At 51.8% G+C, this 21,037-nt stretch overlaps 5 protein-coding genes; 3 read left to right on the forward strand and 2 right to left on the reverse strand.

The window, feature by feature from the left end:
* The first annotated feature begins 269 nt into the window (after positions 1–269).
* On the forward strand, positions 270–680 carry CHC_T00002860001 (hypothetical protein). The gene has a single exon (XM_005714252.1). It carries the CDS (start codon positions 270–272, stop codon positions 678–680), a length of 411 nt encoding a protein of 136 aa, XP_005714309.1.
* A 64-nt stretch (positions 681–744) lies between these two features.
* Positions 745–1,352, forward strand: CHC_T00002861001 (hypothetical protein). XM_005714253.1 is given in 3 exon segments: positions 745–910; positions 911–960; positions 1,046–1,352. The coding sequence occupies 2 exon segments, from the start codon at positions 911–913 to the stop codon at positions 1,350–1,352; spliced, it is 357 nt and encodes a 118-aa protein (XP_005714310.1). The 5' UTR covers positions 745–910.
* A 5,355-nt stretch (positions 1,353–6,707) lies between these two features.
* Positions 6,708–8,586, reverse strand: CHC_T00002862001 (hypothetical protein). XM_005714254.1 is given in 3 exon segments: positions 6,708–7,080; positions 7,081–8,334; positions 8,482–8,586. 2 exon segments carry the CDS (start codon positions 8,584–8,586, stop codon positions 7,081–7,083), a joined length of 1,359 nt encoding a protein of 452 aa, XP_005714311.1. The 3' UTR covers positions 6,708–7,080.
* Positions 8,587–15,301: 6,715 nt separating this feature from the next.
* On the forward strand, positions 15,302–16,220 carry CHC_T00002863001 (hypothetical protein). The gene is made up of 3 exons (XM_005714255.1): positions 15,302–15,509; positions 15,615–15,676; positions 15,735–16,220. The coding sequence occupies exons 1-3, from the start codon at positions 15,302–15,304 to the stop codon at positions 16,218–16,220; spliced, it is 756 nt and encodes a 251-aa protein (XP_005714312.1).
* A 4,567-nt stretch (positions 16,221–20,787) lies between these two features.
* CHC_T00002864001 (hypothetical protein) lies at positions 20,788–21,030 on the reverse strand. The gene has a single exon (XM_005714256.1). The coding sequence runs from the start codon at positions 21,028–21,030 to the stop codon at positions 20,788–20,790; it is 243 nt and encodes an 80-aa protein (XP_005714313.1).
* Positions 21,031–21,037: the final 7 nt, after the last annotated feature.

Raw genomic sequence — 21,037 nt, forward strand, 5'->3', positions numbered from 1 at the left:
AACCTGAGCCAAAACATTACGCAAAACAACCATTTTCCTGTTCTTCACCCGCTCGGCAGCCAACGCACTACTGTACAGTACATCGCACTGAATTGTGGACGCCGCCAGTGTTCGATGTCTCAACCATTTCTGCTCCCAATGTGCGTGCATCCACTCCTCTTCCTTCCTACTCTATACAAAAGTATCGATCCCTGGGAGGTCGCCCCAACACTACGGCTTCCGCTCCTTCAACCGCTGAATTACAGGGAGGCACTGGCTATCCTCGTACAATGCCTTCCGGCGCGCCGCGCAATCCCCAAATCACCCAGCAGCGACGCCCAGCGCCTCTCTGGCAGCAGTTAGCTCTAGGCGGTTCCTCATGCGGCCTTGCTACATCTGTCACGCACCCGATTGATACTATCAAGCTTCGTCTCCAACTCCAGGGCTCCTTCTCTACGGAGCCTGCTGCACGATTCACCGGCCTCTTCTCGGGTTTGGCCACCATCACCCGCGACGAGGGCTTCTTCTCGCTGTACAAAGGCCTCTCTCCCGCTATTCTTCGCGCCGCTACGTACAGTGCCACACGCCTCGGTCTATACGAACCGCTGCGATCTGCTTTTACGCAGGGCGCAGGATTGTCGGAGCCCAATTTCCCTGTCAAGGTTTTCGCTGCGGTGTGTTCTGGCGCTACGGGTGAGTGATGCGCTTCTAATCCATGGTTTAATGGGGTACCGTGCGTGCCTGATGGCTTTTTGCTGACTGATTCTGTTCTTGTCGTCAAGGTGCGGTGGTTGGCAACCCGTGCGAACTGATCAAGGTTCGCATGCAACAAGGAGGGATTCACAGATATAGAAACGTGTTCCATGGTATATACCGTATCGCGAAGGACGATGGCGTCGCGTCGCTGTGGATAGGGACTGGACCCGCCGCAATGCGCGCAGCACTGCTCACATCGTCGCAGCTCGCAACGTACGACCAAAGGTACGTGCAAGCGCGACCACCACTCGCCATCAACGATGCTGTCTTGTGCTGACCAAGTTTGCAATACTATATGAGCTCTCAACAGTAAACAGATGTTAAAGCGCGTGACGGGAATTCAGGAAGGCCTTCTTGCGCATTTCGGCGCCGCCATGACTGCGGGGCTGGTGACTACGACCGTATCGACGCCCGCGGATGTGGTCAAGTCGGTCGTGATGAGTTCTAAGCCGCAGGTGGAAGTGCGAAAATGCGTGGAACATATTTATCGAAATGAAGGAGTCCGTGGTTTCATGCGGGGGTGGACGGCCAATTACGCACGACTCGGACCGCATACGTTGCTCACAGTGATTGCCTATGAAAATTTGCGCACAGCGGTTGGCTGGAGCAATTTGTGAACAAGGAGATGCCAAGGAGCCAACGCCGCCGCCATTTTTGTGTCGCGCTGATAGCGGGATTTTTCCAGTGTTCGCTTCCACTTCAGTGCTCTCTCTATGTATTCACGCCAATAACCATTGACGCTTCTCGTCGTCGTCTTCCAACTCTCGAAAGAACTCCATTTTCTCATCGGTAGCTACTCGGGGGTTTTCTCTGCGGCAATCGTAAACAACCTGAAGGCAAAACTCGCCTCTCGCGCACACTTCTGCTCTCGAATCCGATTGTAGAGATCTGAAACAGGGACGGTGTGATAGGTAATGTCGAATGCTTCCGTACACCTTTGCGATTGAACGCTCCTAGCCCCGTGCCTTGGGACACATTTGTAGTGGTGGAAATGTGACGGGGATGGGATCATGGTGGAAAGCGAACAAAGGATGGGGAGAGGTTGGGCAAGGGGCGAGTGTGGCAACGGAGATGGTACCAACTTGCAAACATCTTCTTCGCAACACTGTGCCTTCCCTCTCCTAGGACAATGAAGTGGCCTCGTAGTGGCCTTGTACAGTACCCTTGGGTACGCCACTGACCTTCACCCTTCGCAGTCAGCCCACTGGCGCATGAAGGTAATGCATGAATGGTACCCAAGGGTACTGTACAGCGCTTCTTCTCGTTTCCAATCTGATGCATCATGCCCGGCACTGTAAGACAGAGATGTTGCAGTGTCAGTTGGGAAGAACAGTACTGTTGCGGGTCTGAATTTGATTCTTTCTTGACACGTGGGACACGCGAGAGCTGTTGCATATGACCCGGCTCCCAATGCGCGGCACAGCCCGACAGTGTCAGGCGAGGACATGGCGAGGACTTGGAGACGTTCGGGGAAGGGAGGCGGTGCGGTGACGCGAGGACGTGGCGGGACGACGAGAGCGTTTTGACCCAATGGCGTCGCTGGAGGCAGACAGGAGGCGCTGGCGGGGCCGCCAGGGCTACGGAAGGTGTCGGGCGGAAGCGCGCGCAGGACGTTGGGCAAGGGCGTAATGGTGGATACGGTGGCAGCAAGAGGGGAACGTGAGGCTCGGAGGGGACGGAGGGAGGTTCGCAACGGAAGGGCGGGCAAACGGACCGAGTCCTGGACGGTGGCGGCAGGCGCCTGCTCGAGGAATGGAGGATGGGATGCCGCCGATGGTTGCCAGTATCGACAGTATAAGTTAGTCGCAGCGCGTAGAAAGGAAGGCCATCGAGGGAGCAAGAGGCGACTTGGGAGTAAACTTGTGGACTACCTTCAGAAATCGCTGTTCTTTCGGTCCGTAGGGTGGCGGCTTGGACTAGCCGCAACAGTACAGTATTGCACCGTACATTTGACATTTTTCTTTATTCAATGTCCTTTTGATCGAATGCTATCTCAGAGAACGTCCATATGTCACGCTTGGACTGGATAGTACGTGTCCGTGCTGTGAGACGGCATGCGAGCGAGGTTAGCGGTTGCTACAGAGGACCATATGGCGTAGCCCGAGCGTTGTTGGAGACGCACCTTCACAGTTCCGTATGAGCAGTGGCTGCGGTGAGCGATTTTTCGGGCTAGAGATTCGAAGATGGTCTTCGTGGTGTCAGAGCATGCGCCCAAAGTGTCAAAGGCTATAGGGGCAAAGTGCGAATCCATGGCAGGGATCGGGGCGTCGCTTGACAAGTGCAGGGCATTGAGAAGGATGCGGCGTATGGCTTGTCTCTTTGCACTATCGGCGGCTTCAGCGGCGGCTGCCGGTCGCTGTGCGGATAGACGGATTAAATTGGTAGCATAAGGGCTGCGTACTGTCACATCATCGCGGTGGGCTTATCAGGGAGCATAACAGGTGGAGAAGGTCCAGGTTGGACGAGTATATTAGCGGGACGATGTTCCGTATTTGGAATGAGGAAAGGGACTTCAAGGGTGCATGAGTAGCCAGCAGCACGAAAAGCAGAGTTGGCGAGTTCGTTGCGAAGAGTATTGTGCCGATGAGTGATGCCATATCCGTTTCAACAGTGCGTGGCATGGTCTCCTCGCGGGTCCATGACTTTGTCACAGTGCGAACAACGAAGTGGAGTAATTGAATCAGGGTAGACTGGGACATATTGATGTCGGCGGAGCATTCTGGACCATTGGGATGAGTGTACGCGAGTAACGAGGGAGGGGTGGGCTATTAGAAATGAAGAGGCGCCAGGTGACAGCAAAGAGTGATATCGAACTCTTCGACGTACCGATATGGTACAGTGGTCAACTGGGTTTGGCTGGACTGTCCAAGAATCATGTTCCCAGAAACGCCGCGATGCTGCAGCATGTATGACCTGAAATAAAAAATGGTGAGTTCCTTCAGGTCTATTGGCGAGTGCTGTAGGTTTGTATTGTCCCAGAGGATAGTCTTCGGAGGCTGAACGCAACACGGATTACGCAGGAGGTCGGTCGCTGGGAGGTAGGTCGCGTATCAGTGTGCGGAGGTATGGACGGGCCGATCTGAGGTAGTGAGATAGATGCCAGTTGTCTTGGCCTTGTAGGCGGTGCGGTGCTGACGTAATGAGGCTTGAGGCATACGAGGCATTTACAAGCGGATGCATGGCTGTGAAGCCATGGCCGCCAAAGCGGTAAGGTAGGCTTGTCTGGGAGGTTACCGATGGAGACAAAGGAGCGTTGTTCATTTTTGAGTAGTATTGGTGTTGAGTTTCGTCAAATGCTCTCGCGAAGGGCATGGAAAAACGTGGCGGTATCAGTCGGAAAAGGTGCTGTACTCGACAAACAGACGCACACATGCGGTGTAAGTGAAATTTGATGCGGGCATACGGAACTTCTTGAAGGAGGCTAAGCGTCTCGCTGCAAGATTGTAATTTCGTGTCGATATGGGCGTTGATATAGTCTGGGGTTCCTATTGGTGTACCTAGGATTTCAATTCCTGTCGCTGGAATCTGTCCTCGTGGGAGAAGAGAAGACAATGCCTTGATAGTGGCAGCGTCGTTTGACGGCACGTATGCTCGTGTCTTGCTCAAGTTGGTGTAATATTGATGTTGATGTCCGATTGCGTGGAGAAGGAGAATAGCCTTAATTATTTCTTCGAGGGGTCCTGCTAAGGTGATGTCGTCAGCGTAGGCGAGCGTGAGCGGAAGGTGACATTCCTGAACTAGCTTGCAAAGGAGCTCATGTACTGCCAGAGAAAACAGCAACATGCTCGACGGGTCTCCTTGCTATGCCCCGTCCCGATTGAGAATTATCTGGGGCGGAGAGGCAGGCATGATGAGCGGAGGTGACCGGTTGGCATATATTAAATTGCAGAATCGAAGGAGTGTAGGCGCGCGCTCAGAGAGGGTGTCCAGGAAGCGCTGTCGCGAGCATCTGTTGAACGCATTACTGGCATCTATCGAGACCACTACGAAGTCATTGTGGTAAACATTCTTGCGAGTACTTTCCGTGGTATCGTGAATAATGGCATCGAGGCCAGCACGGATCCAGTTTGCTTTTTGTGTGCGGTGTAAGTAGTCGCGCGTGTCTTCGATGGCTGGAGCGAGCAAGGTTTTCATTACGACGCGACGAAGGACCTGCCCTATTTCAATTGGGCGTACCTTTCCCGGGCGTGGGTTAAGAGGACCGTTGCCGCGGCAACGAGCGGTACTGTCTGGTCGGGAATATTCCCAGAAGCGAGGAGCCTTACCAGGTTGGTAATCGCAGAAAGGCCAGTCAAGCCTGCTTAGGGGGTGATGGAGGTTGTCACCAAGAGGTGCAAGATTCGAGGCGTCATCAAACCAGCTCCGGGGGCTGAATGGGGATGTAGCGAGCCCACGGCTTTTCGCACAGCAGATTTTGGGATGTACTGTACACGACGTGTACCCTTGAAGGGTACAGTACCCTTCAAGGGAAGGGTACCCTTCGTACCGGTCGAAGTGTACCATTGGTACAGTGCAGTTTTGGCAACTGGACTCAGGGGGGTCGAAAGGCCTTTAACATGTTACACGTGAGGAAGGCGAAAAGGGGGAAGCCACCGTGGTCAGCACGGATTGCTGGGTGTCAGCCTTTGCTTCCTCACCCTGCTAAGTTACAGTGTTCGGGTGCATGTACAGTGCACCGCGTATACAGTACGGAATTACTGTATGTATCTGTGATGCAAGATCGATGCCTCTGTTTCTTATTGTGAATGGATCGATCAAGAATGAACGGTTATGAGGTAATTTGTGCCTTGGCTGCTCAAAAGTATCCATAAAATACGTTTTTAAGTAGGAGGGGTCTGTATGATATGCTTATTTCACATTGAACCCGATATCCAATTGAGGAACATTCCACAGACATTGTTTTTTGGTAAAACTTTGTAAGCTACGGAGTACGTCGCTCGACTTCTTATATATAATCTAATATAACTAAACCAGTAGGGGTGCTCTTAGAGCACCCCTACTGGTTTAGTTATATTTCGAGGTTAAATATGAGAAATTTAGCGTTCGGAGATAGCGATTCTAGGCGCAACACTACCGGTTAGAGGGCGAATTCAAACGTGTTGTACAGTGATTGGCTCTTTCGGCAGCCGTGGTCATCCAGTATGAGGGATGGTAGTGGTGGTGCTGTACGGATATACTGTGGGGGACGTCTCCGGTTCCCATCTCCTCAAGCCCCACATGACACCATCATGCCCTGGAGGAAGGGCAGGGAGGAGAGGAGGAGGAAAGGGAGAAGGGAAGGCGTCAGGAAGAATGCAGGAGGATGGCAGTGGCGGGTAAATTCAGCTTGGGATGGGGGTGTTGGGGGTGTTCCCTGTGCACAGAGAACATTGCTCGCGCCAAGTCAATACATGAATTGGCGTGGGTTTTTGGTAATTTTTCCAAGTGGCGCAATTCTACTCGCATCTCTATTTGCGCAAATGAGTAAATCTGTCTCCATCCGGTCGGCTGCTTGGAGATAGATTTACTCAAAATGGTAAATTTTTTAGAGATACTCACTCCACTAGAGCTGCTCGTGACCAAATCTATCTCCAAAAATCAAAAATTTACTCATTTACTCTACCACTAGGGGTGCTCTTATCCGTTTACGGAGGATATCCGTATGGAGAATGATCCTTATCGGGAGGGTTCACTGTATACTGTAAAGGGAGGCTAGGGATCCGTAGGCCACGGTGAGTGAGGGCCATTCCATTCATCGTGATTGGCAATCATGCAATCACGCAATCACGCGATCACGACATTAATTTAACGCCGTTCTGCAAGTTGGAGCACAAGATTAATTTTAAGTCGATTGTTTATTTCTTTAATGAGCATGACCATTTTTTAGGAAACGTAATATAAACAACCAACCACAAGGGAGCAAGCACCATTTATTGACGTGATTGCGTGATTGCGTGATTGCCAATCACGATGAATGGAATGGCCCTGAGTTGAGCTGATCGTGCTGTCATGATGGCTCCCTTCCGTGGGGAGGTCGGCCAGCAGTGGCTTTATTACGTACTGTCTGGCGTGCCGTATAGGCTGTGCCTTATCTACTCCTAGCGTATTATCTGGATGGAACCACATCCTATACTCGGACACACTACCAAAATCATGAAATGTACAGAGTAGTGGACTGCTCCGAGCGCAGCACTGCGCACTGACTGTGTGCCCTAAAAAAAAAAGCGCTTGGATGAAGTATTCGCCCATCTCGCACGCCGGTCAACAGTATCGGTTGGGACGTCAACAGGAAAGACGTGCAGATATCTGCAAGTCTTTGCGTGAGGGCGACAGCCACTTCTGCACGGTTAGTACCGCAAAGGCGTTCTAGTGCCCCTTCCGCCTGACGGATGCTCTTGCGGAATACTTTCCAATTTGTGATGCTGCCCTTCCGAGATGCGGAGAACGGTTCTCTTTGATGGCCAGTGCTTCTTGCCTCTGAAGAAGCTGCCGCACCAAGGTCGTCCCGTGGACAGAGGCGCCAGATCGGATCAGCCTGTTCAGATCTTCCTTTGAATAAACAACCATTGCTGCCGGAGTTCGCAAGAAATCTTTCTTCTTAGAGAACGCTCCGCCATTCATGTTCCAATATTGCTCGTTTTCGTCAATATTAGGAAGAGCTGATGGAAAGTCAACAGCCTCAACCAGATTATCATCCCCTCGCCGTAATTCCTGGGATGATTCAGCGAAAACCGCAGAAGCAACTCTTCTGGGGCCTCTTCTGGGGAGTTGTCTGGGAGGAAGCGAGGCGCGATCAACAAATGTATCAAACGCAAGACCTGACTCCTCGTGTTGAATATTTGTTCTTGTGTTAGTCATGACGCAGTATGCGCTTGCGGCACACAAAAATGACTCATAAGGCCGCGGACAGCCGGGACAATCGAAGCAGTCCCTATCGCCCGCCATTGATTTCTCGCTATCTTGCATTCTCTCTGGATGGAACTGGAGACCGACCACAAAATTTCCACGGGCAGGATCAAAGTGATTGGGGTCATAAAAGGCCTCGATGAGCCCGTCAGGGGAGTGAGCCATAGGAACGAAACGAGGCGCGAGCTTGTCGATACCTTGATGGTGATAGCTGTTGACGGATAGCTCAGAAGCGTTGTCGAACCACTCGCTCATTGGGGTTTGAGGGCGCAAAGTGATTGGGTGACGATGTCCGTCGTAGTTGGTGTAGTCAATGTGCTTGCATGCATTGTCGATAAAGGAGTCGATGTCAGGGATGATTGTGCCACCGGCGACGACGTTGACGATTTGGGAGCCACGACAGATGCCAAGAATCGGGATGCCGCGCGAAAGGCATCGATGGACGAGGGAAAACTCAATGGAGTCTTTTTGCATGTCGATTGCAACATCACTCGGATGTGCTGTCTTGATGGATGACATGAGGTCTTCTGGGAGCCTGGGACCAACGGGGAGAAAGCTTTCGCTAATGTCCTCCCCTTCGCAGAGAAGCAAACCATGGAATGGCTCGAAGGCCTCAAGCATGGAAGCTATGTTTTCAACGCGCGGGACGATGATCGGGCAGCCGCCATACTTGACGATGAGATCCAGGTGGTATTCGCCAACAAAGTCAACATACTGAAATTAGATCGACGGGAACAGAGGTTGAGACGCAAAATAGGAAGAAACAAGTAAATACATGCGTTAGTATATGTGCACAGGGGAAGGGTTGGGCTAGGGCGAAGGGAATAGGGAAAGGCAGGGACGCGAGTTAGTAGGACATACTTTGTTCTTGCGGACTGTGCGGCGGCTGACAACGAGGATACGAGGAACAGCGGTGGAGGGGGTGTAACAATGTTGTGGAGAGGGTTTAGAGGTTGGGAGACGCATGTCGGATGTCTGAGAGTGAGATGCGGCAAGGTGAGAGTGTGCTTGATGGATGACGTTGTGAAGGTGGGTTGGTTCAGTGGGTGAGATGGAGGTCGGGAGGACAAGCGAGGGCGTTGCTTATGAAGGGAATGTTCAGGGGGATTGTGGCAGATCGGGATGTACCGGGCGGGCTTAGATACAGGATTGTGAGTGGAGAATATGAAACAGCATGGCATAAATGATGGAAGAAGAGATGCCAGGAGTCATTTGAAGTCCTTCCACTCAAGTAGGGACTTCCACTCGCAGTTATCATAGTTGTAAACGGTTGTCAGTGGGCGGCGGTTTGTAAATCGCCGTGTCGGTTGGGACGACATCCGTGGCAATATGGATGGCGCAAAATGCACAAGAATTGCATTCAGGTGCGTTCAGACGTGGAAAAAGGGTTCCTGGCATGCGTGCCGGGCGGCTCGAGGGTGAAATTCAAAGCGTCGTTGACTCTATTTGATGCTTTGCGAGATTTTTTTACTTTTTCCGTATCTCGAAATATTTCCTCAGAGGGATTCTTTCCTTTTTTCTCGAGAGACTTTGCAACTAAATTAACTCAAATTTCCCAAATTTTTCGCGGTGTAAAAAAACCAATGAAATGTGTCGCAACAAGTATGACGTGTTCTTAACTAGTAGATACTTGCTGTGCCACAGCAAGCAAGTCCGGCCTGTTCTGCCGGTGCTGTCCACTCGCCTCTTTCGCGCCACACGCCTGGCCTACCGTACTTGTCCCCCCCTGTCTCTGTGCCCTCTTGAAGAGGTTCTCAGACAAACTGCACGTTCAAACACACATATTTTTATAAACAAAGCGCAATACCCTAGTCTTTCATAAGAGACTTCATATACTATGCACATCCCTTAGTAAGTTCACTCCTTAACGATACCAAGTATACAGTCCGGCACACACCCTTCCTGAAGAAGGCGTGCAACTGTAATCTACATACCTGCACAAGGGAATATCATCTTCTACCCTGTTTTCCCTCTTTTCGAATGTTTTGTATGTGTTGAAAGAATCCCTTCCACATTTCATCCCTTGAATGCTGTTAGTGGAGGATATGAATATTTAATGTGAACTACATGCTAACACGCGATACGTGCACCGACCCGTAGCACTGGATCGTTTTCTATCTCGGAGGCTTCCAATGGCAATGCGGTGGTGTTACAACAGCGCAAATCTCGGATCGGTGCAAACACTCAGATCAGAGAAATGAGATTCCACATTATTCCGCCCTGTATGGTACAGTTCGTGTACGGATAAGAGAAGAGAAGAAGCCTTTTGCATTGCCTGCAACAAGTTGAAAACTTAAAATAAAGATATGATTTGGTAGTTGTTGTGTATGATTTGTGACGTATTCTGCCCTTCAGCAAGGGTATTGTACTATTAATAACTGCATCCATAACGTTCAGCTGCAGGTGCATTTGGTCTTGCCAGACAGGGGCATTGCTTCTTCTTTGAAGCTCCTGATACGCACTGCTGTGGCTTTTTACCGATTAAAGACCCTGGTGCAGCCAATCGGACAGTTTCTCAGATGTTGTGCTTGTCTCGCTGTCGACGATGGCCGTGTGGGTGGCATGGGATTGTTTTTTTATCCGCCATCTGCTGACCTCGAGGTGTAGAATAGTTAAACCAAGATCGGAATTTTGATCGATCATCACTTATTGCTTTCAGACAGGACGATGTGCGGAGGTCTCAGTTGTAAGAAGAGGTCTCAGTTGTAAGAAACGTCCATTTGGGGGACCCATTGCATCTCACAGATTTTGTGCTCTACTGTCAAACAGCATTTTTGCTTTGCTATATTCACCCCTCAACGGAAAGTACACGAACACTGCTAACGCAGGATTTTGATTCTATTTCTATTTTCTCGCCATTACAGTATGCGGGAGTTGAGCTATTAGCGGGTTGATGTTAGCCCGCAAACATAAGCCGCAGTTCCGCTCCGCCGATTCTCCTCTGGCCTATGACTACGAATGATAAGGCAGATAGGAGCGTGCGCTGAACGCGAATGACATTGGACGAGTGACACTAACGAGAAAACAGGTTTCTACCCGCCTTTCTCGTTTTCTCAATCGCAGATGGAACACATCTCAATAATGTGATTTCGCCTTCGTCCTCTCTCCGGCACTCAGGCGTCCTCCGTGGCTTGCCACCGCACACATGTCGAGGACATTACTGTGGTTACATCCAAGAGGCAAGTAACACAGGCTAACAAATAAGGCAACGCCAATAGGGCACGCCACACACTTGCACAATAAAGTCGCCAACGGCCGCCCGCTCCTGAGAGGATCGGGGGCATCGGAGTTCATGGAATCACAGGTTATGGGCACACGAGCACAGCACCAGCCCAGAGCAAAACGAAGTGCCCGACCTCCGCGAACGCCTGAAATTCCTAGAAGGGGTCATAGCAGAGCAATAAGAAAGCCACGGCGGTAAGAACATTTTATATTAGACTCCGGGGCACAGCCAACGCATACCGCCACACCCCACGCGAACATGCAAGGCAGCACCGGGACACTGACACAGACAGCAACCGGACAATGCGCGCGAATCACACACACCGGCACCATTGCCATCCAGACCAAGAATGGCACAATCCACATCCCTGCAGTGCACACACCAAAAAGAAAGGACAACCTCCTATCAGTCCACGGCCTTACTGCACATGGACATGTCACCTTCACACGCACGCACGCCTACCTACACGATCCATCCACGATCCCGACAGCCTCACTAACAGCCACATACGAGCAAGGACAGTACAAATTCAAAAACGAAAACAAAGCAACCGCAAAAGGAGCACGCACGTACACGAGCGACCGAAGATCGACAAAATCAAAAAACTAGCGACGCCAACACCACGCGCACAACAACACCAGGAAACAACGGGCACACAAAACAACACCACCCCCTTCTCAGCACCAGCACAACGCACACCAACACTGAGAACCGCGATCGCACTAAGACAACCACAAGCCGAGAGAAACAACGCTCAACAACTCATGCATGACTGGCACATCAAGCTAGGACATGCACACCCCAAACAATATCAATTATGTCCAAGCATAGGCTACTACCAACGCTCCTCAAGGGACTGAGAGACAAGAACGCAGGCCACATGCAGCGGCTGTATTGATAGGAAAACCACAACCCGACCGCACAGGAGAACCACACACGCAACCGCCAAAGGAGAGAGCATATCCTCGGACGTGTGTCGACCCATCCAGCCCACGTCGACGCACAATGCCAACTACTCCTGACACTCATTGAAACCAACACCAGATACATATGGGTCTACTGGTTAGCCAACAGAGCGCAAGCACCAACGACCATAATCAATGCCATCGAACACCTAGCAGCATACAATCAAAAATACCCCAGACTGCTAGTGACCGACAACGCAAAGGAATACCTCGCGAGGTCAGTACAAGAACAACTCAAGGCGAGAGGCATCCAATTTCGACCAACGACCCGGTTCACCCCTCAAGAGAACGCCCTCGCAGAGAGAATAAACCGCACACTAATGGAAAAAGTACGCGCGACGTTATCACACAGCCAGCTCCCGGACGTACACTGGCAAGACGCCCTCAATGACGCAGTCTTTAAGTACAACATGGCATACCACCACGGCGTAAAGCACATCCCATACACAGCATGGCACAACTCACCACCCCAAATCCGTAGAATCTTCACATTCGGACAAGTGGGGTACACGCTCATCCTCAAACCAAACGCTCCGAAGTTGCAACACAAAGCCAACCCGGTCCGTTACATGTACGGTCTCAACAACACACACATATGTGTGCAGAACATCACAACAAGACAGTACACAAAAATGAGGGCAGCCAACTTCAGACCATACCATCGCACCAGGGACCCCTGCACCACAACCAACGCAGCATTCCTCGCACAATCCGCGCCCGCAAAGAACAAAAAAGGACGCCACTGTCGAGCACAAAAATTGCCACAGATGATAGACAACACCACGACACCCCCCAAAACTCTGAAGCAAGCTAGAAAGTATCCCGATGCAAAAAATGGGCAGTCGCACACGACGCAGAACTCGATCAGCTAGACGACATGAAAGCGATCGACTGGACCTCGCAAACATCCCGACACACTCGTACCAACATCATACCCACCGCAATGACATATCGGTACAAGCACAGCACAGGAAAAAAGCCATCACCCGCAAAGCAAGATGTTCAATAAGAGGAGACGGCATGACGCCACACGTGCATTATGACCCAGACAAGACCGCCACATACATGGCCGACCGCACCACGATCAGGACCCTATTCGCCCTCGCCGCCTCAATGAACATGTCCGTCGAACACTTCGGTATTACCGGAGCGTACCTCCACGAAAAATACCAGCACAAAATCAAAGTCTATGTCTGGCAACCGCAAAGGTTCAACAGGAAATACAAGCACACATCCACACATGGGGAGCTCAAAGGAAACCTGTATGCGACACCGGCAGCTGCCAACATTTCCAGCACAGAGCTGCACAGGCATCTAAGAAAGCACGTGTACAAACAGATGCGATCCGACACGTCCCTGTTCGTAAAAAAACAAGGCAAACACACGATCATAATCGGCATCAGCATGGATGACTTCCTACCAATCGCAACCGCACAAAACCTCATTGACGACCTGTACCAAGTCCTCAAAAAAGTACAAAGTCAAAAGAATGGGCACGCCAACGAAGTACCGTAACTGGACAATACGGTACACAGAAGAAGGAAGCCACATGTCACAGCCCGAGCACATCGACAGCGTAGTCGCCCTGATGTCCCAACAGGAGTGCAACACCAAAAGCATTCCATACCTCGATGCGATTAAAATGGACCCACCCACAGAAAACGAGGAAATGCGACAAGACATGGCCGAGATCTACGCAAAGGCCGTAGGGGAAATACGCTACATTGCGGATTGCACCCGCCTCGACGTCGCCTTTGCAGCCACTGCACTCGCCAGAGCTCTCAAAAAGCCAACCCAACGACACTGGAATATGGCACAGAGGCTCACTCAGTACCTTCGCACCACGCGCAGCGAAAGCATACTGATGCCAGCGGGACAAGAGACAAGCGTGAAGATCAAGGCATACTCCGACGCGGATTACGCCAACGACGAAACGACCAGAAAATCAAGAACGGGAATGATTACCATGGTCAACGGAGCGCCCGTCCAATGGCTCGCACGCCAACAGCCGGTCGTAGCAAAGAGCACGTGCGAGGCAGAGTACATAGCAACAGCGGAAGCGACCACGCTCACGATATGGCTGCAGAATCTGATCGCAGAAACCAAGCTACCGACCACACACCCCACCACGCACATAGACAACACTGCCGCCGCACAAATGGCGAAGAGCATGGGGACCACCAGACGCCGCAAGTGCATAGACGTCCGATATCACTACTTGCACGACACAGTGCAAAAAGGACAACTACGCATCCTGCGCATCCCAACGACGGAGCAGTACGCAGACATGTTCACGAAACCACTCAAGGCCACACTGTACAAAAACACAAAACCAACGTACAGATGCGCGCACCGACAACCAGCGCAAGGCAGCCCTCGCGTCCGGGGGTGTGTGGTTACATCCAGAACCAAAAAGCGACGCTCGGCCAGCCTGCACGCCAACAACGCAGAAGTGTGGTTACATCCAGAGGCAAGTAAGACAGGCTAACAAATAAGGCAACGCCAATAGGGCACGCCACACACTTGCACAATAAAGTCGCCGACGGCCGCCCGCTCCTGAGAGGATCGGGGGCATCGGAGTTCATGGAATCACAATTACAAACTGTAAAGTCGAGAAAATCTTGCACATTGTAATTTGCAGTATGCAAGATTTTCTCGACTTTTGTATGCTTTATTCAACGACTATTTTTGCGAATGCTATCTCATATCGACATATATATGGGGACAAGTGTCACGTTTGGATTGGATATGTTAAGTCTGCGATGTGAGACAGCATACGTGCGAGGATGGCAGTGGAAACTTGCCACTGCATCAGTTTCCACTGGCAACTTATGACCAGATAGATTAGTTACTGTATGCGTTGTTGCAGACTTTTGCGATTTGCGACTCTTGCACTTTAATACTGTTGTGACAATTCGTGGAACGTGTACACGTTTGCAGCTTGTGGAGCATGGCAGGATTGAATAGAGTGGTACAAGTACTGTCGTAGTTAGATCAGTAAGAGCATGTCTGCGGCCTCCTCTATTCTCTAATTTCTATTGCCAAGTGGCACAACATAACTCGGCAACTCTATTGCTGTATTTCAGAATAGACTCTGTGTAAATAGATCCCTACGGCACAGGAAATAGATTCCCATAGATCTCAACCACAATGTGCATGAGCGACGATTCGAGCGACAAACATCGCCTTCCTCCTTGCATCAGGTATTGTACCGGGATTCATAGGGCCGAAGGCAGCAGGCGGCTCCGCAAGCCGTCCAACAAGACGAGGCAACAAACGTCGCGACTTCGACGCTGCCATGAATCGTTTGTTCAACGACTACTTTGGGGTATCCCCGAGATACAGTGAAACAGATTTCGAAAGGCGTTTCCGAATGTCTCGAAAGCTGTTCGACCGAATTTTTCAAACAATCAATGGGGAGGGCATATTTGTCGGCCGCAATGACGGTATGCAAAAGCCCGGCATCCACCCTCTGCAACGTGTTGTGGCTGCAATGCGGATGCTTTGCTACGAGAGTGCGGCGGACCTTTTGGATGAGTACCTTCAAATGGGTGAGGACTCTATTCTAACATCTATGAAGTCCTTCTGTGAATTAGTTGTGTCTACGTTTGGTAAAGAGTATTTAAGAGAACCTGACGAGCAAGACTTAAGGCGAATTCTTTCCATCAATGCCGCACGAGGATTCCCAGGATGTGTCGGGAGTATTGACTGCCAGCACTGGTGGTGGAAGAACTGTCAGCTTGCGTGGGCTGGGCAGTATAAGGGAAAAGAAAAGAAACCGACCGTCGTCCTGGAAGCCATATGAGACGGCGAACTCTGGATTTGGCACATGTTCTTTGGTAGTCCTGGTAGCCTTACTGACATTAATGTCATGGATCATTCCCCAATTGGGGAATAATCCATGACATTAATGGTTAACCATGCAGAACATAATGGCTGGTTCTTTCCCCCCTCGCTTTCCCTTTTTCGTCAATGGAGAGAGGCGAACGATGCCGTACTATCTGGCTGATGGGATCTATCCGAGTTGGGCAATATTTGCTAAAACTATGAAGGAGGCAACAACGGCGAAGGAAAGGGCATACGCAAGGGCACAAGAGGGAGTTAGAAAGGATATAGAAAGAGCGTTTGGCGTGCTCATGGCGCGATTCCATATCTTGCAGCGACCTTGTCGGCTATGGTACCGTAGAGACATAAGTAACGTTGTGAAGGCATGCATCATATTGCACAACATGATTGTTGAGGGGCGCAGGGATCACTATGAGACCGGGATAGCATCTTTGCAACATTTTGAGGAAGCCCGAAATATGTTCAGCAACGGGCAAGCGTTTCAATGGGAGTCTCTCACAGCAATTACAAATCTGTGGCGCTTCGACTTGACGGAGGGTATGTGGGCAAATATGTTAGCGTCGTGAGACAAAAGCATCAACAATGTGGTCGACCATTTTTCACTCCAGAAGGATCTCATCGAACATATATGGAATAGACAGGGTAATTTTTAGTAAACGAGGCCTCAACTGCAACTAAACAACGGCAGCAATGCAGTGACTACGTCCCCTGCGTACAGCGGAGCTGAGGAGGTTGAGGGGCTGAGCCCCCTGCGTGTCGATGAGGGGATCCGGGGGCTTGCCGCTGGCGGGGAGTCGGGGGGTTGGATCCCGTTGGCGGGGTCCGGGGACTTGCCTCGGATGAGAGTCGGGGAGTTGGATCCCGGCTTGTCCGCGACGAGATTGGCGCTGTATCGGCTGTTTGTCACGTCATTCCGTGCATCTAGGCCGTCCTCAGGAGGTTGAGCTCGTTTCTTCAGGTGTACCAGAGGTCAGGGGAGACGGATTGGTGGAGAGAACACCGAACTGGCCCACAGAAGGTGTCGTTACATTGTGTCTTCCAGTTTCCAGCGGGCTGGCGAGCACGGACATAGAAGCTTCATTGTCCTCTTCAGATACTTTTGCTCTCTTTACACCCTGTGCCAAGTAGGTCTTACGTAGGATGGCGAAGAATTCGCTGGTCTCCGAAAGTCCTTCCGCCTCTGGCCTAGAGAATACGGCAATTGCATTTCGTTCCTCTAGTGACTCGTTTTTGCGCTTCGCGGACTGTGCTAGGGAAAACACCGCCTGTGTCCTTAGTTCTTCCTGCTTCGCCATTCTCGCGGCACGTGATCCGAAGCCGAACCTCTGTGTTCGCCTATGCGGGATAGTATCCACAGGGCTCAGGCCCTCCACATCAGAGGAGGATATAACTAGTTCCTCGACGGCTGCCATGACGGGATCAGATGAGGCATGTGTGTCAGCGTCTACAGGAGCCCATTTGGGATGGTTGCGGAGTACCAACCATGCCCGGTAGTACATCCAGGTGTCCCTATTAAGGTCCTTGTTGTCATATTCCATGACATTAGTTCCCAGGTAAATGGCAACAGCCATAGACAGAACGCATTTTCTTCTCCTACCCCCGTTGGGTTCGATGCACGGACGCGCATTAGAGAGACGCGAAACTTTTGGACGTCAGCGGACATGTCCGAAAAATGCTGTTTGATGCTCGCAGCCGTTCGATTTCCGAAGCGCCCCGGGGGAACCTCTTCCTTCCTCGCCCTCTTTCGATGAAGCGCCGCCTGAGCGTGTCCATAAAGATCTTGTTCGTTTGGATGACTCCAACTATGGGGTCTTCGGATGATACCACCAAAGCGCGTGCAAGGGCCTCGTTCTCATTCGAGTCCCATCCCTTCCGGCGACCCATTTTCAGTGTTGATGGAGAGAGGGTGATGAGAGGGATGCCGAGAATGGATCGCGGAGAGACTGTTTTGCCGTCTACAGCATTGGCATGGACGTTGCGGACATACTGTATTGGGAAAATGCGGGTGTTGGTATCGTGATGCCCAATGATATCACGTTTCGTGGGAGTTCTATCGGATAGATTAGAACTCGTTCAGGCTCTATTAAGGGGTCGGTTAGACCCTGAACGAGTTGTAATCTATTTGTTAGATTTCAGGATAGATTAAGTTGTGCGCAGTAGAGATGCAAATTTGATTCTATCCTGAAAACCCACGTTAGATTAGAGAATAGATTGGCCGTAGAGTTGCTCTAATGCATGAGGTACGAATTGATTAATCGAGGCAACGGACGCAAAAGACCAAAGGGCGCAAAGCAATCCCCATGCAGGGGGTTCCAATCCACGACTACAAGCTGTAGCGAAAAGCCCACAATTGCAATGCCGACCATTGTAAGCGACAATGGTCGTTGAGTGCAGGAGCGACATGCTGTCCTCCTAGATAGTTATGTATATGTAGCGATAGCGACACCGGAAGCACCGGGGAGCGAGGACGCAGAGCGAGAGCAGAGATTTAGAGCGAATACAGTGCAGAGTGTAGCATACTAGGGCTTTTGTGCCTTCCATACTTGCCACCAAGGACAGAACTGCCCCTACACTGCGCGCGACGCCAGCATGTCTGAGCTGGTACCTTTAACTGTACAGGGGGTCCAACGATAGTGCCATACCAACACAAACCTCTAGATGTGGCACTATTGCAGGGTGGTTGTTGGCACTATACAAAGAGAGCCAAAATACGACCTTTTAAGGACTCAGGACACACACGAAACCATTTTTAAAGGACATTTATATGACGCATAGGTGTAGTGCACAACGCAAAGATACTTTTATTTCATTTATTTGAGAAGAAGTCGTTGATCACAGCCTGCTTAGCAGCCACATTTTTATATGCAGCCCCGGCAACAATCAACGCCTTGTTCGCCTTTCTTAGATGCATAGAGGCCTCAGTAACGTCGCAATTGTACGCAAAAACGTCTACACTACTAAACATCGCTCCAATTTTTAAAGAGCTCTGGACTGGTTTCACCACTCTTGGCGTCATTGTATCATCTTCTTCATCCAAGCTTGAGGCTCTGGATACATTCGAGTGCTACCTTTCCTGCGATAAGTCTTCAAGGGCATCGTTCACGATTTCCTCGCGGACCCGGTGTGGTACTCCACGAATCCATCCCTCGATTGCTTCACTTGATCTGCTCACACATCTGCTATTGTGTGATTCTAATGAGGACACACGTGTATGAACTCGTGGAGGCATTATGATAACCGTGCCACAGCGATTCGCATAGCACTAAATCGAGGGAGGCACTATTCCAGCTAGCACTATTGCGCGACCCCATTATATGTCGCGACTGTCTGTTGCTGTAAACGATCATACTGTACGCACTTCCGCAACGGTTTCTTCGCAGAAACCCCTGCCAGCGATGCTTGGGCCGGTCGCACGACACGAAGACACAGCGTCCTCTCTCCTCGCGACAGAGAAAGGAGGCGTTTAGACACGTATGCCAAATTCCGTGCGGCACTTGCGTGCCGGAGGCGAGGGCGCCGCAGGGTTGTCAAGGTGTCGGCCATCGGGCTGGGGAGCAGGCGGGATGTGCAATGGAAAAAGTGAGGGCATGATCCCATGCAGGAGCAGAAAGCGTCTTGCAACTGGAAACGGCTGCCGAACGGCTGTCGATGTCAACATGTCAACATGAGCAAGACGGCGTGAGGGGCCCGTCATATGGTGGAGCCCGTTGCTTCGTATTCTACCTTGCTGTCTCGTACGGCATGCCCCACCGCTGTTATGTCCAGTTGCGCAATGAAGAAACAGCGGGGGCGGAGAGACTTGCAGCGCCCGCACGTATTGCTGCACATACTGTAGCGGGATTCATTTGCAGGGCTGCCGGTGGGAAGGCCCGTACAAGGGGACAGCTGACACGAGGAGGCTGTTGCGCAAGGTCACTGTAGTACAATATCGTGGGCTGGGGGAATGAATCGACACTGGGTAGCTCTTGAAAACATAGAATGCACCATCTGGTAGCGGGATGGCTGTTCTAGGTGGAAGGTGAACGGTGAACAGTGTGCTGCTCTCAGAAAGAGCGATAGCAGCCGCGCAGGCGCGTGGTGGTGGACAGAGTTTTGCAGTTCGAGAGGCGATACTGTATGCATACAGTGCCTCGCGGTGCGCCGGGAGTGCCTGTCGGATCGGTCGCAACGTTGTACGACGAGGTGTCTGCATGGTTGGGAGAGATGTCAACCGCAGGGGGCGGAGGCAGAAGGTGCCTTGCGAAAGGGGCTTTTCATCGTCGTTTCGGCCGAGGCCGGCCGGCAATCGAAGAATGATGGGCGAAGATCGCATGCGGATTGCATACAGGCCGCGTGGCAGAGGCGGATGGGGAAGATTTACGGTGCGGGAATAGCATGGTGATTCGCGTCGACTAAACTGGAGTAGATTCGGCATGCAAGCTGCGCCGCAAATGGCACTGCGGGCGGCGGGGCCCGGGCTGGTTAATATCGAAATATCTGTGGAGGAGTTGTTGGCGATTTGTCAAAGAGGCGGGCCGGCGCGGCGTCGCTAACGATGGTGGCCGCACGGCGTCTTGAGGGCCGCAATGAGGTGGGCCGCACGTGGCCCCAGAGGCGGTTCGGGACCCTCGAGAGGCGGTTCGGGACCCTCCAGAGGCGGTTCGGGACCCTCAACGGGCCTCCGCGTCTGGCCACTTATCCGCCGCCCCCCGTCGCCGCGTGCAAACCCGATTGGCAAACCCCACTCCCACCCGTCCGCAAACGCTATCACTAGTGAACCCCGATATTTTCGCAGGCCCGTATCGGCCACAAAAACAGCGGGCTTAGGGCTCAGTATGCGCCAATCAATGCTCAGCCCTTCGCCAATCGTCCGCTCTCGTCCTCTCTGTGCCGCACGCTGCCCCTCCTCTGGGCATATTCCGCCGCCGAGATATTTTCATTTCTGCACGAGATATCGAGCCCCCGGGCTCTGCCCCACAGCATGCAAATTGACCGCCTGCCCCACGTGCCTTCTCCTCCTCTTGTATAACCCCCCCTCCCCCCCCTGACGTCGCCCTTAAAAATATTTTCTGGCCGTGCCACCGCCTCACCGCTTCCTCTCTGCCCATCGCCACCCTCCCCAACCCCCATTCCCCCCCCTCTTTTCATCGCACCTCACTGTTCTTTGATTCCCTTCCCGGCATCCCTCCCACCCCCCGCCATCTGCACCTCGAACTCCGGTCGCGACTGTTTCATCACCATGCCCGACCAACGCCACTTGCGCCGTGTTGCAGCCGGCAGAGTGACAAAGAAGCCCGTCGTCCGCAGCAAAGGCTTCGCCACTCGCGAGCAGCGCCTCCCGGCCTCACCGCCCCTCCTTAACCGCACCGGCCCCTCCTCTGCCTCCCCCGGCTTCATGGTTGCC

The sequence above is a fragment of the Chondrus crispus genome, genomic scaffold (assembly GCF_000350225.1).
Source record: "Chondrus crispus Stackhouse genomic scaffold, scaffold_16, whole genome shotgun sequence".
NCBI lineage: Eukaryota > Rhodophyta > Florideophyceae > Gigartinales > Gigartinaceae > Chondrus > Chondrus crispus.

Coding starts and splice junctions, on each gene's coding strand:
- CHC_T00002860001 (XM_005714252.1), top strand. CDS start 270: ATGCCTTCCGGCGCGCCGCGCAATCCCCAAATCACCCAGCAGCGACGC.
- CHC_T00002861001 (XM_005714253.1), top strand. CDS start 911: ATGCGCGCAGCACTGCTCACATCGTCGCAGCTCGCAACGTACGACCAA. Junction 961..1,045: donor CTCGCAACGTACGACCAAAG/GTACGTGCAAGC, acceptor AGCTCTCAACAG/TAAACAGATGTTAAAGCGCG.
- CHC_T00002862001 (XM_005714254.1), bottom strand. CDS start 8,586: ATGCGTCTCCCAACCTCTAAACCCTCTCCACAACATTGTTACACCCCC. Junction 8,335..8,481: donor GCACAGTCCGCAAGAACAAA/GTATGTCCTACT, acceptor ATCTAATTTCAG/TATGTTGACTTTGTTGGCGA.
- CHC_T00002863001 (XM_005714255.1), top strand. CDS start 15,302: ATGCGGATGCTTTGCTACGAGAGTGCGGCGGACCTTTTGGATGAGTAC. Junction 15,510..15,614: donor ATTCCCAGGATGTGTCGGGA/GTATTGACTGCC, acceptor AAGCCATATGAG/ACGGCGAACTCTGGATTTGG. Junction 15,677..15,734: donor GTAGCCTTACTGACATTAAT/GTCATGGATCAT, acceptor TTAACCATGCAG/AACATAATGGCTGGTTCTTT.
- CHC_T00002864001 (XM_005714256.1), bottom strand. CDS start 21,030: ATGAAGCCGGGGGAGGCAGAGGAGGGGCCGGTGCGGTTAAGGAGGGGC.